The sequence below is a fragment of the Rhinoderma darwinii genome, chromosome 4 (assembly GCF_050947455.1).
Source record: "Rhinoderma darwinii isolate aRhiDar2 chromosome 4, aRhiDar2.hap1, whole genome shotgun sequence".
In the NCBI taxonomy this organism is placed as follows: domain Eukaryota; kingdom Metazoa; phylum Chordata; class Amphibia; order Anura; family Rhinodermatidae; genus Rhinoderma; species Rhinoderma darwinii.
Window position 1 is genome coordinate 153036406 of NC_134690.1, and position 14933 is coordinate 153051338.

The window sequence follows — 14933 nt, forward strand, 5'->3', positions numbered from 1 at the left end:
GCTGAACAGGAGAAACTTTGTTAGGCTTTCATTTTGGACTGAAGATACACTTCAACCTTGGAGACAAGAACGTTGGGGCAGATTTACTAAGCTGTGTGAATTTTAGACCGTGTAAATTTAGACTAGGCAGGCATAAGATGCACCAAATTTATCACAGTGATGCCTGATGTATGATAAATTTGGTGCAACTATTTAGATTTGCTAGACACTTTTCTCCTCCTTTTATACCTCCTTTGATTGATTTGGCTTAATTTGTGTCAGATCTTTGGTGCATTTTGGCATATTTTAAATCTCGCCGCTTTCCACTAAGCCGCACAGCTTTTTCAGAACTTTTTATTTTTATTTTTTGTCTAGAGAGGTGGAAACATCTGTTCTAAAATGAAATGCGTAAAATTGTGGTGCATTTTTCAACAGTCTAGGCGCAGACAGATTATCTTTAAAGCTGTTCTACATGTATGGTCCGTGTAATCAAAAAATGTGTATGTGAATAATGCTCCCTTTGCAAATAATAACCATTTCATATGGGAAGAAGGCAGTATTAATGGATATGTGCTGCTCCTTCTGATTTACAATGTAAGTGATGGTGTACCTGAGACTTCTGTATGATAGCAATGTGTTAATTTGGAATATGCTGTAATGCATTACTCAACATTAAAACAGTGAATAAAGTTACCGGAGACAGCAATTTTGGCTGTTCTCTATGCACCTTAAAACCAACACCCAATCACATTCACTGCTTGAAATGACTTTTCCCGTTTACATGCTGAATAAGAAGAATTTGACTGATGACTGAGCACAGGCTGAATGTTATCTGAACTGATAAACATTGTACTTTCTTCCTCCCAGCTGGTGAAACTCTGCATTGGAATGATCGATGCAGGAAAAGCTTTTTGTGCTGCCAACAAACAATTTATGAATGGAATCCGGGACCTGGCCCAATATTCTAGCAAGGATGAAGTGATAGAAGTAAGCAAAAGCTGCTCAAAAGAGACACTATACAGATCTGTGTCCTTCATACACTGTGCAAATAGATAACAGACCACTCAAACAGGAGATGCTTTGTTCACTGTATGTATGTATGTGGGTAATGAGGACAAAATGTTATTGTAAAGGCCCTTTTATACGGTCCAATTATTGGGCAAACGCTCATTCATCTGCTGATCGTATCGTTTTAAAAAAGCTTAATAATATCGTTGTCGGCAGCACATCTCCCTGTATAAACAGGGAGATGTGCTGCCATGATAATAATATATGGGAACGAGCAATCAGATTAACGAGCGCTCGTGCCCATACTAGCCCCTTGTGAAAGGAGCAAACGAGTGCCGATCAACGAGCTGTCTTATTGATGGGCGCTCGTTTAGATGGCCCAGGACAGGCCGCGCAAAAGGACCCTAATATAAGGTAATTGTGTTATTTTACAGTTAAATTTATTAATCTAATAATCCAGTAATGTATGATTTTTACTAATCTGAAATCTATCACAAATAATCACTCCATTTTCATTCCAAATCGGGCTCTGTTCACGCTGGCATCCTGGTTTTATCCGTTTATTTTTTTACTGGATAGAATAGTGCAGCATGCTATGCTTTTCTGACCTTTTAAAAGCAATGGATACATGATGGGAAAGGCTCTGTTCACGCATGTATTAGTTTCCAACATATGATTTCAAGCTTCAAATGGCAGAATGGTTGCGACGTATTGAAGTGATATTTTCTTTCATTACACTGTACTGATTAGGGCCGGTCCACATCAACGTTTGCTTTCCGTTTTTGTGATGGAATCAATAGTGCAGTCGACTGCGCTATTGATTCTGTCACCATTCCGGCAGGTTTCTGTTTTTTCGACAAACGGAAACCATTAGCAATGTTTCCGTCACCATTGATATCAATGGTGATGTAAACGGAAGCTAAGGTTTCCGTTTGACTTTCCGTTGAGGGGTTCACCCAACGGGAACCTCAGATGGAACCCCTAGATGGAAAGCGAACGCTGATGTGAACCAGCCCTAAATGCTAGACCAATGGAGTTTTTCTGTGAATACCTTCCGCAGACCATCATTTAGTACAACTGACATTCTGGCATGTGTAGGGTTCTGAATGCTCAGGTGCCAATTTGGGATTTAGGCAGCCATTTCTTAAATATTAAAGTTACTTAAAGGGGTTATCCGGGGACCAAAAATTACATTGCAATATTTATATTTATGTGAAACAAAGTAACTTACTAATATACTTTAATTAAAAATTCTGTACTAAATGGTGCAGTTCAAACCTCATGAATTACTCAGGAAGTGCTGGATTTTTTCTAATAATGACACTCCGACACGGCCCTACGTGACTGAGCTCTTACTTCATGTGCCGTTGGTGAACATGACCACAAGGGGCTGTCACATTGCCTATTGCTTGAGTTCCCAGCAGAGCATCAGCTAGCGCTTTGCTCGGGACTCCAGCACTGCTCTCGACCTCCATATTTGGTCAATTCAGGGGTTTCCTATCGCTGGAGTCCCCGAGCAGAGCATCAGCTCATAGTCTGCCTGGGGACTCCACAACTTCTGCCGACGTCGTTGTCACTGTTCGTATATGGGCAATGACGTCGGCAGCACGTATTGAAGTGATATTTTCTTTCATTACACTGTACTGATTAGGGCCAGTTCACATCAACGTTCGCTTTCCATTTTTGTGATGGAATCAATCGCGCAGTCGACTGCGCTATTGATTCTGTCGAAAAAACAGAAACCTGCCGGAATGGTGACAAACGGAAACCATTAGCAATGTTTCCGTCACCATTGATATCAATGGTGATGCAAACGGAAGCTAAGGTTTCCCCGAGCATCAGCTGATGCTCTGCCTGGGGACTCCACAACTTCTGCTGACATCATGGTGACTGTCCAATATATTCTTGCAATGCAATTTTTGGTCTCGGATAACCCCTTTTAATATTTAAGAAATTACACCTCATTTTACTTCAATAAACAATGCATAGGTGGCTACTTAACCTGTATCTTTCCCTGAACTTGCAGACCTATATTTCTGACCTAAAGGAATGAAGGAGTTATCTAGGTTTATTTCTTTTTTCTTTATTTCTTTTTTTCCTTTTTTACATTCTAGATCCCCTTTCTTGCAGTATTGGGAAAAGCATAGTAGCTCTTCCATAGCAAAGCAATAAAGTGCTATCTTATGCTATAGCTGGAGTCAGAGGCATAGCTAGGTTCTCCAGCGCCAGGGGCAAAGATTGTTTGGCACCCCCCCTCCCCCAAATCTCTTTTCCAAGATCTCCTACCACTTCTAGAGGGAGCCCTGGCCAGAGCGTCTGTGCACTGCCTGCCCCCCCCCCCCCCCCCCCCAGCACTCCTGGCTGGAGTGAAGACTAATGTAGTTCTCCTACGAATGTAAAGGGGATTCCAAAAAGGGAGTAATCGCAAGAGGAACCTTTTAAGCAAAGGCTCACTTTTCAGGTATAATTTATGGCACCTATTGTGGCGAGAGTTAAGAGGCTGTTGTATTTGTCTTGAGAGTCTGTCTCCTCACTCAATCTCCATTTAGTCTACTATAACATTAACCTGATGGATGCTATGCTTTGCAAAGACAAGTAAACATTTTTGTCCATCAAGCGATGAGTTCTGGCTCAGGTTTAATATTAGGCTAAATGTTTCACATGCATGCGAAGAGTGTAGATAACCACTGAAGGGTACCAGTGTGGCTCTATTAATGTTTTTTTTTAATTTATATTTGTTTTTTTACAAGTCTGTTCTCTTCTACAGTGCAGCCTGACAAAGTTTTCTGACAGTCTTCAGGAGATGATCAAATATCACAATGTAAGTCAAGCTTTTAGTTTAGTATTTCGATTTTCCTGTAGTGGTCCATTATTTCCTTTTTGCAGGCTTTGAATGGAAAGTACAGTAGTAATTTGTACTGATCATTGCTGCATTTATTTAATTTTTTTTCAAATGTTACTACTTTATCGTTTGGTAGACTTGGGCTTCGTTCACATTTGCGTCAGGGTCCAACAGGTTTCCGTTTGCATCACCATTGATTTCAATGGTGACGGATCCGGTGCCAATGATTTCCGTTTGTCTCAGTTGTGCAAGGGTTCCGTCGTTTTGATGGATTTAATACTGTACTCGACTACGCTATTCATTCCGTCATAACGACGGAACCCTTGCACAACTGAGACAAAAGGAAACCATTGGCATCGGATCCGTCACGATCGAAATCAATGATGATGCAAACAGAAGCCTACGGTTTCCGTTTATTTCAGTCATGGTCCCGTTCTGACGGGAAGCTCCGACGGAACGTCAGAACGGGACCCTGATGCAGGTGTGAACGTAGCCTTAAAAGGTCCTGGCAGAGCAGTTTATGTTTAGGTTTACTGTGCTGTGTGTATAAATATCTGCTCATTGAAAGTCACACTTGACTGAAGTCTGATATGACTGCTTCTGAGCTCTTCATGGGCTGGCAGCTGCCTGCACTCGGACCATTAGCCATGCCATCAGAATGCATCACGGTTTTTAGCAAAATAAGTGTATTTAATAGTAAAAAAAATACAGTATAATAAAGAGTATAGTCGACTTTGCTTTTCAAAACAAGGGCATCCCACATAGAAAATGTTATACATGTGGTGCATGTTTTTGCTTTTTCCTCTTGTTTTACATTGGTCAACGACAGAATCTCCCAACAGTTGTCAGGAGATTTTCCCACCGTATGTGCCGAACGTGCATTGCGAGCAGTTTGAATAGAGGCCTATGCTGCACAGACCATTCCCTGGCTTCAGCAATCTCGGATTTTACATAGATTTGACTCCTTTGCGCTTCTTTTAATGTTCTACCAGGTTCTGGAAACAAACGTGGGGTAGGGTCCTACTACACAGCCCGACGAGGGCAGTGTAAATGAGCACCGATCTCTGAGACCGCGTTTTCTCGATCATGAGCTGATCGTTGCCCTGTTCAGGGCAGTTGTTTGCCCAATTATTGGCCAGTCTTCAAGGGCCGTTGTCATCGTTGATCGGCGCTCACTTGCTCCTGTCACACGGAGCTATGGACGGGGCAAGCGGTCGTTTCTCCGATCGCTCGTCCCCATACATTATTATGTCGGCAGCGCGTCTCTCTGTTTTTACACAGGGAGATGTGCTGCTGACAAAGATATTTAACTTTTTTAAAACGATACGACCAGCAGATGATCGAGCGATTACTTGTTCATCTGCTGATCGTTCCACAGGGCAATTATCGGCAATGAGTGTTCTATGAACGCTCATCTGCCCGATAATCATCACGTGTAAGACCCCCCCCCCCCTTATGCACACAACGATACTGTGTACATGACACCTGTGCAGTGGTGCACCGAGTCCCTGAAACAGATTATCAGCCTTTAGGGTACCGGGTAGTTTTTTTTTTGTTTTTTTCTTTAGGGCACACAGTAAAAATTTACCCCTACTGATGGACTGGCAAAGCTTATTCTCCATCTGACAATCGAAGAATAATTAAGGGTTTATATGTAAAATTAGGCTATTGTTCAGAGCTTCTATCTGCAGCTATACTTGAGAAGCCTCCGACCGTTATGGCGGCGATACATCTTAGATAGCTGTCGGCCGAATGCTTGTTTAGCAGATAGCTATTCCTCCCGACCCTCCATGTATGTGTACTCAATGGGGTACATAACTTGCCCAATCAGTCTTTGCCCTGACATTTGCCGTCGTTGTCCGACGTTCATCTAATGTGTATGGGCATCTTTAAGCCATATGCACACAATGCGTATTACGTGTAAATTTTCCATGTGGATTTAAGCGGCAAATCTGCAACGTGATACTATGCCAGTAAAGTAAATGAAATTTCAAGTAATTTCATCTACATGTTGCAGAATTTTCCGCACATAAATTGACATGTGGAGCTGTGGAGAGGAGAGTGCACATTCCAGTTCGGCAGAAACTGATTTTGAAAGCTGAAGAGCGAGAGCGTGCGTGCGCACACCCTCTCCTCTATACTCGCTCTTGCTGTAACACCGTCCGTATCTGATTGGACAGAGTCACAGCCATAGTAACACGCCCCCTTGCCAGTACGCGCCCCATTGACCGTTCAGGGGGATATTTAAATATCGGGTGCCAAATGCAACGGCACCGTTATCTAAATAACGGAGGAGGGTAGAAATAAAATGTAAAGTTCCCCAGGGTTTGTGCAGCCCTGACCATATATAATGCTGCACATGTATGGGGAGGTGAAAGGTTCTCTAAGTGTATTAAAAGGAAGTCCTTTCTCAAAACAGTACAGTAGATAAATTAGTCTGTAAACAATATATGGAGAAGGTGGTGTTCCTGTACACTACATTTCATAAATGCTTGCAAATAAGGTTTATAAATAGTCCATGTTCAGTTTTATATTTTATTAACTACCAAATCCCCATTTTTAGATTTGGTTTATGTGGTACTGCAGAAGCCATTATGTGACCATACTTGGATACTTCTATGTTAGAATTTAGACATCCATAACATCCTTTTTTTTTTTTTTTTCTTGTACATATGGTCATTGGTGTACGTAAGCGAGAAGGAGACCACATAGAAAAATCAAAATGGGCCCTGCTGGGTTTTTCTACAAAGTACAGAAGGGCCTAGTGTTAATTTCCCCTTCCGCACCATTTTCATGACCCTTTGGCCAATTCTCTAACCTCCTCGTTTGCTAATGCAGCTACTCTGAAGAGGGGAGTCATGCACAGGTTCTTGCCACCCAGTAGCATAAGGTCACCTATTACTAAGGTCACCTGTTACATAGGGTCCAGTATCTGCAACAGATGCTCTAGATCAGTGTTGGTTTAATAAAATTTAATTGCATTTTAACTTTTTTATTTAGTCTGAACCTTAGGTAGTACTGAAAATGAATAGTAAGTACAATGTCTAGCAAAATGCAAGTTACTATGAATTTCTACTTTTGCAAGACAACCTTAACGTTTCTTCTTCTGTTCAATCTGCTACCGTAGTATTTAATGATCTATATCCCTGGGACATGTCATTGATTAGTTAGAGCATTGTTTGCTGGGCCAATTCCTAGATTGACTTGGTAACGAATAAGGAAAAAGGATATCCTCCCCGGAACTAGAGCAGGAAACCGGTAAAATCTTCTGATTCTTTGTCGCTAGTTGATGGATCTTAAAAAGTAGTAGCTTCAATTTTTATGAAGCAGAGTTATGATTCAACAAGTGGGTCCAGGTAAATATTTGCCACAAATACTTCTACGGGTTTTTCTTTGTTTTTCATCTATAGTACTACTACTTCTTGCAGAGTTTCCCAACCTTTTCTATCCTTGGGTATCCCTGGGAAAAAATATTTTTCTCAGGACACCTCCCCTAAATAATGTTTGCCAAAAGACAAAAAAAAATGGCTAAAAACAAGCAGTACACTCTTATGAGCCCTGGAGACAGGTCCTTTGAAGCTGAGGTGTCACATGAACAGATGTTTGTGGTGGGTGAAAAAAATGTATGGCAGATAACCGAGGTTGGCCAGCAAGCTTGGTCTGAAAAATAACATGCGCTTTATACTTTGCTACATACATTACACCACGCCCCAAACAAAACACTTTTTCAGTAAAATGGCCATCAGCCACCCCACTCACGGTAAAATGGCCACCTCAGAGCACATGGCGTAAAAAGCTCTCCTCATCGGCTCACCATCTTAACTTCACCCGGTTCATGGATAGAAGTTAATTCTTTCCCCTGCAGTAATCACACTATAACGGCGCTACAATCGCATCATAGAGATGTGATTGGAATGGCACAAGTGTGCCCTTACTTTGGGAGAAGCAATCACATACTTACACTGCCCAGGAATGCACTGTTAATGGGCCCGCACTCCTCTCCATCAGGCTGTTCTGACTGGGAGCATCGGTGGGCGATACTTGTAGCAGACGTGTGTGCGTGCGTCACCTCTCCTACAAACAGAACCGATAAAAACACAGGGACATATACAGAAACACCGAAAAAGGCCATACTTGCAAATGGACACAGCCAGGCCAGAAATGCTGATGAAAGGGCGAGCAGGTGCTTTAAATAATAATAGCCACTCCCACTAGTCTTGAGGGGAGTGGTGTGTGGTGCATGGGATGTGTAGTAAGAAATAATAAATGAATAGTGTCACCTCTCCTACAAGCATAGGAAGCAGCCGCAAGATGGAGGAAGTATTAATTTTTTTTTATTTCTTTCCATGTGTTGGCAGTGGATTAGAGGAGTGTTATGGCACCCCTGGAGGGTTCTCATGGCATCCAAGGATGCTGCAGCACCCCTGTTGTGAAACACTGTCATGGTGTCTACTCTACTAGTGCTTACTGTATTTAATTTACATCTGTTTGGTCAAATTCTTCTATCACGTTATGCCGATTTAGAAATAGTTAATTTGTCTAGGAAGTACGTTTTTGTGAGAGCACAAGTTTACGTCATCACTGCAGTTAAATAAACAAAAAAAAAAAAGGTTCTTCAGTGGTGGAGCGATGGGGGAATTTAACAGCTGAGTGAGTGAGAGAGATGTATATATGAGATCATACAGTCGATCTAAGGAGTGCTGGGAATTCTAGGTGATGCAATTAAGAAGAATGGTCCCAGCAGGGAACAATGTCAACAAAAATATTGATTTTCTCTAAACAAATATAAAAGTATAGGTCGTCACTATTATAGTCCTGGAAAACCTCTTCAAAGACTGTAATCCATTAAAGGGGTTGTCTTATGACAAACAGTTGTTATCGCTGTCCATGTAAGCCCTTGCAGCCAGGACCTTCACCCCTCTTGTACCACTTTGTTACTCACAAGCTTGTGTTTTAGACTTGATACTTGTTGTTTTTTTAATATGTATTATGTATTTAAACCCATTCTGCTTAAAAATAAATAACATAATTGCATCCGGTCCGCTAGAGCGGCTTTCCGTCATGACACATAGAAGGGTCCTGAGTGATTGTTGTGATGAGACAACCCCTTTTAAGTAGGGCAAATAAAAGGGAACTGTTACATTAGTAAAATCACTTACTATACTAACGGCATTTCTTTTTTTTACCATTATTTCAGATCCTGTTTGACCAAGCCCAAAGATCAATCAAAACCCAGCTCCAGACATTTGTGAAAGAGTAAGTTGGCTACAGTTTACATATTTTGACCATTGCTTTAACCAGTTAGTGACCACCCCATAGTGTTTTTATGGCGGCCACTAACGGGCCTTATTCCGATGCAATAGCCTTTTTACGACGCTGCATCCGAATAAATAAACAGAGCAGGGAGCCGTTAAATCTCCCTGCTCTCAGAAGCCAGAGGTAGCTAGGGATGGGTGCGTCCCTGCTCGAACGTGTGAGATCGATATTCGTATCGATCTCATCCGTTTAACCCCTCAGATGCTGCGCTCAATAGCGAGCGCCGCATCTGAGTTGTTTTGGAGGGAGGGAGGGAGCTCCCTCTTATCCCACTGACACCTGGCGATAAGATCGCCGAGTGTCTGTCTTCTATGGCAGCCGGGGGGCCTAATAAAGGCCCCCAGATCTGCCTGTAGTGTATGCCTGCAAGGTCTTGCCTGTAGCATGACCTAGCAGATGCCTGTCCGTTTTACACGGACAGGCATAATACACTGCAATACAGAAGTATTGCAGTGTATTATAAATGAGATCGTATGATCGCATATTGAAGTCCCCTAGTGGGACTAGTAAAAAAAAAAGTTTAATAAAAAGTGAGAAAAAAAAAGGAAAAACACACTTTTTCCCCCTTACAAACTGCTTTATTATTTAAAAATAAAGTTAAAAAGTTACACATATTTGGTATCGCCGTGTCCGTAACGACCCCAACTATAAAGTTATTACATTAGTTAACCCGCACGGTGAACGTCGTAAAAAGGAAAATTAAAAAACCATGCAAAAATTGCTGTTTTCTTTGAATCCAGCCTAAAAAAAAATGTGATAAAAAGTCGCATCTAATCCAAAATGGTACCGATAAAAACTACAAGTCGTCCCGTAAAAGAAAAGCCCTCATACAACTGCATCGGCGAAAAAATAAAAAAGTTATGGCTCTTGGAGACACAAAAACAAATATTGAAAAAAATTGTTGTCATTGTATAAAAGTAGTAAAAAATACAAAATCTATATAAATTTGGTATCGTTGCAATCGCAAAAACCCGCTGAATAAAGTTATTGTTATTTATACAACACGGTAAACGGCGTAAATTTAGGACGCCAAAAAGTATAGCGAAATTACAGGTTTTTTCTTCTATTCCCCCCCCCCCCCCACACCCCAAAAAAAAGTTAATAAAAGTTAATCAATAAAATCTATGTACCCCAAAATGGTGCTATTAAAAATTACAACTTGTCCCGCAAATAACAAGACCTTCTATAGCTATGTCGACACAAAAATAAAAAGTTATAGCTCTTTGAATGAGACGATGGAAAAACGTAAAAAATGGCTTGGTCATTAAGGTCTAAAATAGGCTGGTCATTAAGGGGTTAAAGAAAATTGAAAAAATTATATGAAAACCTGAGATGTTGTAGAATTTCAAAGCTGGTCATTTCAGAGCAGTTCCAGTTCATCGTTTAAAGAGGCGCTCTCACCAGATTTTGCAACCCCTATCTGCTATTGCAGCAGATCGGCGCTGCAATGGAGATAAGAGTAACGTTTTTTGTTTTTGTTTTTTTTAAACGAGCATTTTTGGCCAAGTTATGACCATTTTTATATTTATGTAAATGAGGCTTTCTAAAGTAGAAGTATCATCCACTTCTCTTCACAACGCCCAGCTTCTGGCAGTGCACAGACACAGCGTGTTCTCGAGAGATCACGCTGTGACGTCACTCACTTCCTGCCCCAGGTCCTGCATCGTGTCGGACGAGCGAGGACACATCGGCACCAGAGGCTACATTTGATTCTGCAGCAGCATCGGCGTTTGCAGGTAAGTCGATGTAGCTACTTACCTGCAAAGGCCGATGCTGCTGCAGAATCAACTGTAGCCTCTGGTGCCGATGTGTCCTCGCTCGTCCGACACGATGCAGGACCTGGGGCAGGAAGTGAGTGACGACACAGCGTGATCTCTCGAGAACATGCTGTGTGTCTGTAACCTGCCAGAAGCTGGACGTTGTGAAGAGAAGTGGATGATACTTCTATACACAACGCCCAGCTAGTAAAAGAAGTAAAAACGCCCCGATGTAACGAACACAATACACGCCCAGTTGTACTTTAACTTTAGACACGCCCAGTTGTACTTTAGAAAGCCTCATTTACATAAATATAAAAATGGTCATAACTTGGCCAAAAAATGCTCGTTTTAAAAAAAAAAAAAAAAAAAAAAAAAAAAAGTTACTCTTATCTCCATTGCAGCGCCGATCTGCTGCAATAGGAGATAGGGGTTGCAAAATCTGGTGACAGAGCCTCTTTAAGTGTCAATATGACTGCACAAGTTGGGCAAGCTATTGTCATTTTCTATCATGCAATGTTTTTTTTTTGTGTTCTTTGTTTTGTTTTTGTTTTAAATAATTTCTGATTTTATGTATGTATTTTTTTCTAACAGAAGAGGTGCAGCATGTTCTATTCTCAATCTGACTGCATTAGAGCGTTATGTCCAGATAGTTTTATCTTTATATAGAGTAATACAAGAAAGTGTTTGTGCACAGAAAACAGTATTGGCTACAACTATTGATGAGCCATGAACATGGGTATAGTTTTTCATTTATAGTCCATGCTAACTCTATAAAACCAGCCCTATATAACCAGTGATATGATACCCAGAAATAGAGGTATGTTTAATTTCTAGGCATATGTAATAGAAACCTAATCTGCAGACAGTGTTCCAATATTCCAATGTGTTTTTAATTCTATTTTTTATTATTGTTAATTTAAATCAGAAAGTAGAATTAAAACGCTCTGGTGTAACACGATAATAGATATAACATATAGCATTTAGCATACCCAGCAAAGTATAACGGAGCTCTCTCTTACAGAGATCTTAGAAAATTCAAAGATGCCAAGAAGCAGTTTGATAAAGTTAGCGAGGAGAAAGAAAATGCCCTTGTGAAAAATGCACAGGTGCCAAGAACGAAGCAACATGAAGTCGAAGAAGCTACAAACATCCTGACCGCAACACGGAAATGCTTCCGGCATATTGGCCTGGACTATGTTTTACAGGTAACTGACATGATACAGATTAAACTATAGATTTTATTATTTATTTGTTTTTTATTTTCATTTAACAAAAAGTAGTTAAATGTGAAGCTGAAAATTTTTGCCATTCGATATGTCTCTGTTCTCTAACAATGGATTATTGAAGCAAAGACCTGGGTAAGGGACATTTTGCTAAATGATCTTATTCTTGGGTGTAAGAAGAAAAGAGAGAGGTTACACAAACCACATAGTGTGATATAGATCTCAAAGGCACACTGCTTACGTGCCTACTTTGCTTGTGTAGTACTTATGTTCTCATTGATTTACCTACTTAAAGGCAATAATATGCGGTTTTACCAGTGTAAATTGTAGGTTGCTGCCAAATTAGAAGTGATTCCTCATTTATTATACATGACGAGCAGTGGTGGTTCTACTATAGCCTTATGCTGGTCACTAATGGCTTTTTAACTTTACTTTGTAGATCAATGTGCTTCAATCAAAAAGAAGGTCTGAAATTTTAAAATCTGTAAGTATGGGAGGAAATGTGGTTTTTAAAAAGGCGTTTGATTACTGCATCAATGTGGATGAATTGTTTACAGGACTGCTCATTTACATGGAAAAAATATTTGAATCCCATTAATAATTTAGTTGTGAATTAGAGGGATTTTCTGATTTTAGGTTAGTTAAGCTTAAAAGGGGTTAACTTGTTTCAACCAGAGAACATCTATCCACTAGATCGGTGATAACTGTTAGACCAATGGGACCACCACCGATCGCCTGAACGGGGGTCCTATGTCCCTCGTTCCTCCCAGCAGCAAGACTGCTTCCTAGGAGGAGTTGAATGGAGCGGCGGTGAAGAACACGTCCTGCCGCTCCATACAAAGTCTACTGCAGTGATGGAAATCGCTGAGCACAGCAAAGTTTGTTTTAAGAAAAACCCAAAAATAATATGCTGTCAAAAGGGATGCAAACGTATGCAACTGTACGGCTAGGCAAAAAATACATGTGCATTACCGTATGTTTTTTTTTTTTTTGTGGTTTTTAGTAGCCTACATTTTACTATTGTCTGGTGTAGTGACAGATCGTGGTGTGCACAGAGCTTAACAGGGTAAAATGATTTATGGGTGCAAAGAAAAGCAGAAATAGTCTTTTCAGCACAGATATAATGCTATCAACTTTTGAAATAAATATTACAGTGCTTACACTAGTGGTTTGTCTCGGAAATGGCAAGAATTAAAAAAAATCCATTATAGAATATAGTAAAATACTTTAATACACAACTATTAAGCAATTACATTATGGACATCACAGGTCCCTTTATTTGGCCAAGATTTTTAAGTATAAAAGGTGGTATTGAACCTTATTCGGTATGATATATATGCAAAACGATGTAAACAAAATAAATATATTAAAAATTACAACAAACAAATGTTCAAGGAATAAGAAATCAAACAAGCAAAATTCATCAATGTGCAAAAAGAGTGGTAATGTACTGTAGGAAAGTTCTGTTCTTGGCATTACAAAGTAGCGGTGTTTTTTTAATCTGACCCAATAGCCGAATGACCGTTATTTGGCCCTTAGTCTGATGTGAATTGACAGTATAACATCATGAGATGGGAAACACTGCTGTATATAAACAATATGCATGTTAAAGCTATACTAAATGTAGAAATGGGTAGGACAATTTTCTTGGGGTCCAAGGCAGGATTTTAGAATATGCTCCTCACCCATGATCTCTGAAGTTCAGCATGATGGCTGTTGGGTAAACAATCATTCTGTTGACCACTATTCGCTCTGAATCGTTTAGTAGCATGCACATTTGGCTCTGCTGAACGTGCGTGCGTGCGTGCGTTTTCTGCACGAAACTTCTGTTTATGAATGTAAGTTTGTAGCACCCAGCATTATCCGCTGCTCAGACACCGCATCCGATTGGCTGTTAAAATAAATTTAAAAGCTACCTACTCCACTTACCCCTCGCCCTGGCCCTGTGTAGAAAATGCACACAAAAAAATAAATAAAGAATCCCGACAATTCCTTCCTTTGCTTTCATCCTATTTTATCTTCTATTGCAATCAATATGTCAGAAATGTATAAAGAATTATTGTCCCAGAAGATCAGCCAACCACCTGCCTCTCACAAACCTGTCGGGTTGCAAGGCAACTGATTGCAGAAGGAGCCCTCCCCCACTGCGGTCTGCTAAACCCCTTCACTTGTCTAAGCCACGCCTCCTCAGCTATCATGAAGGAATCGGGACGAAATTAACACCTGCGTTCTCTGGAAGATTTTTACAATGTTACCTTCCTGTTTGTTTCAGAAACATGCAGAAAATCCTGCAGACTGATGCACACGACTGTAAGGGTTAGTTCACACTGAGTTTTTTTGATGCGAAAACAGTGCCAAAAATTGACCGAAATCACCTCTCATTGATTTCAATGGGAGGCGCTTTTTTCCCCGGAGCGGAAAAAGTCTCGCGGGACAAAAAAGCGACATGCTCTTTCTTCCCACGGTTCTGTCTCCGACCACATATTGAAATCAATGGGAGGCAGAAAAAGGTTTCCTTCGTGGCGTTTTTTTTGCCCGCGGCACTCAATGGTTGCGGCTGAAAAACACCCCAAAGAACGTGGCAATTCCTGAAGTAATTTTGAGGCAGATTTTTCTGCCTGCAAAAAACTGAGTGAACATACCCTAAGGGTTTTTACTGTCCGCAAGTACGGATCTGACGGCTATGGATACACATCCGTAGCCGTCCGCAATTGGGGAAACGCCCATAGACTTCTATAGGTGGGTCCATGCCACAATTGCGGACAAGAATAGGACATGTTCTATAATTTACGGATCATTTCTACG

General features: G+C 40.7%; 1 protein-coding gene across 4 annotated transcripts in view; it reads left to right on the plus strand.

Moving 5' to 3' along the window:
- The window catches only part of ACAP2 (ArfGAP with coiled-coil, ankyrin repeat and PH domains 2), a 131445-nt gene that overhangs the window by 32553 nt on the left and 83959 nt on the right, over positions 1-14933 (plus strand). For all 4 annotated transcript variants that reach the window (XM_075861748.1, XM_075861747.1, XM_075861745.1 and 1 more), the window contains exons 3-7: positions 847-966; positions 3755-3808; positions 9027-9085; positions 11927-12110; positions 12568-12612. In XM_075861748.1, coding sequence (XP_075717863.1) covers positions 847-966; positions 3755-3808; positions 9027-9085; positions 11927-12110; positions 12568-12612 — 462 coding nt within the window. The remainder of the gene's footprint in view (positions 1-846; positions 967-3754; positions 3809-9026; positions 9086-11926; positions 12111-12567; positions 12613-14933) is intronic.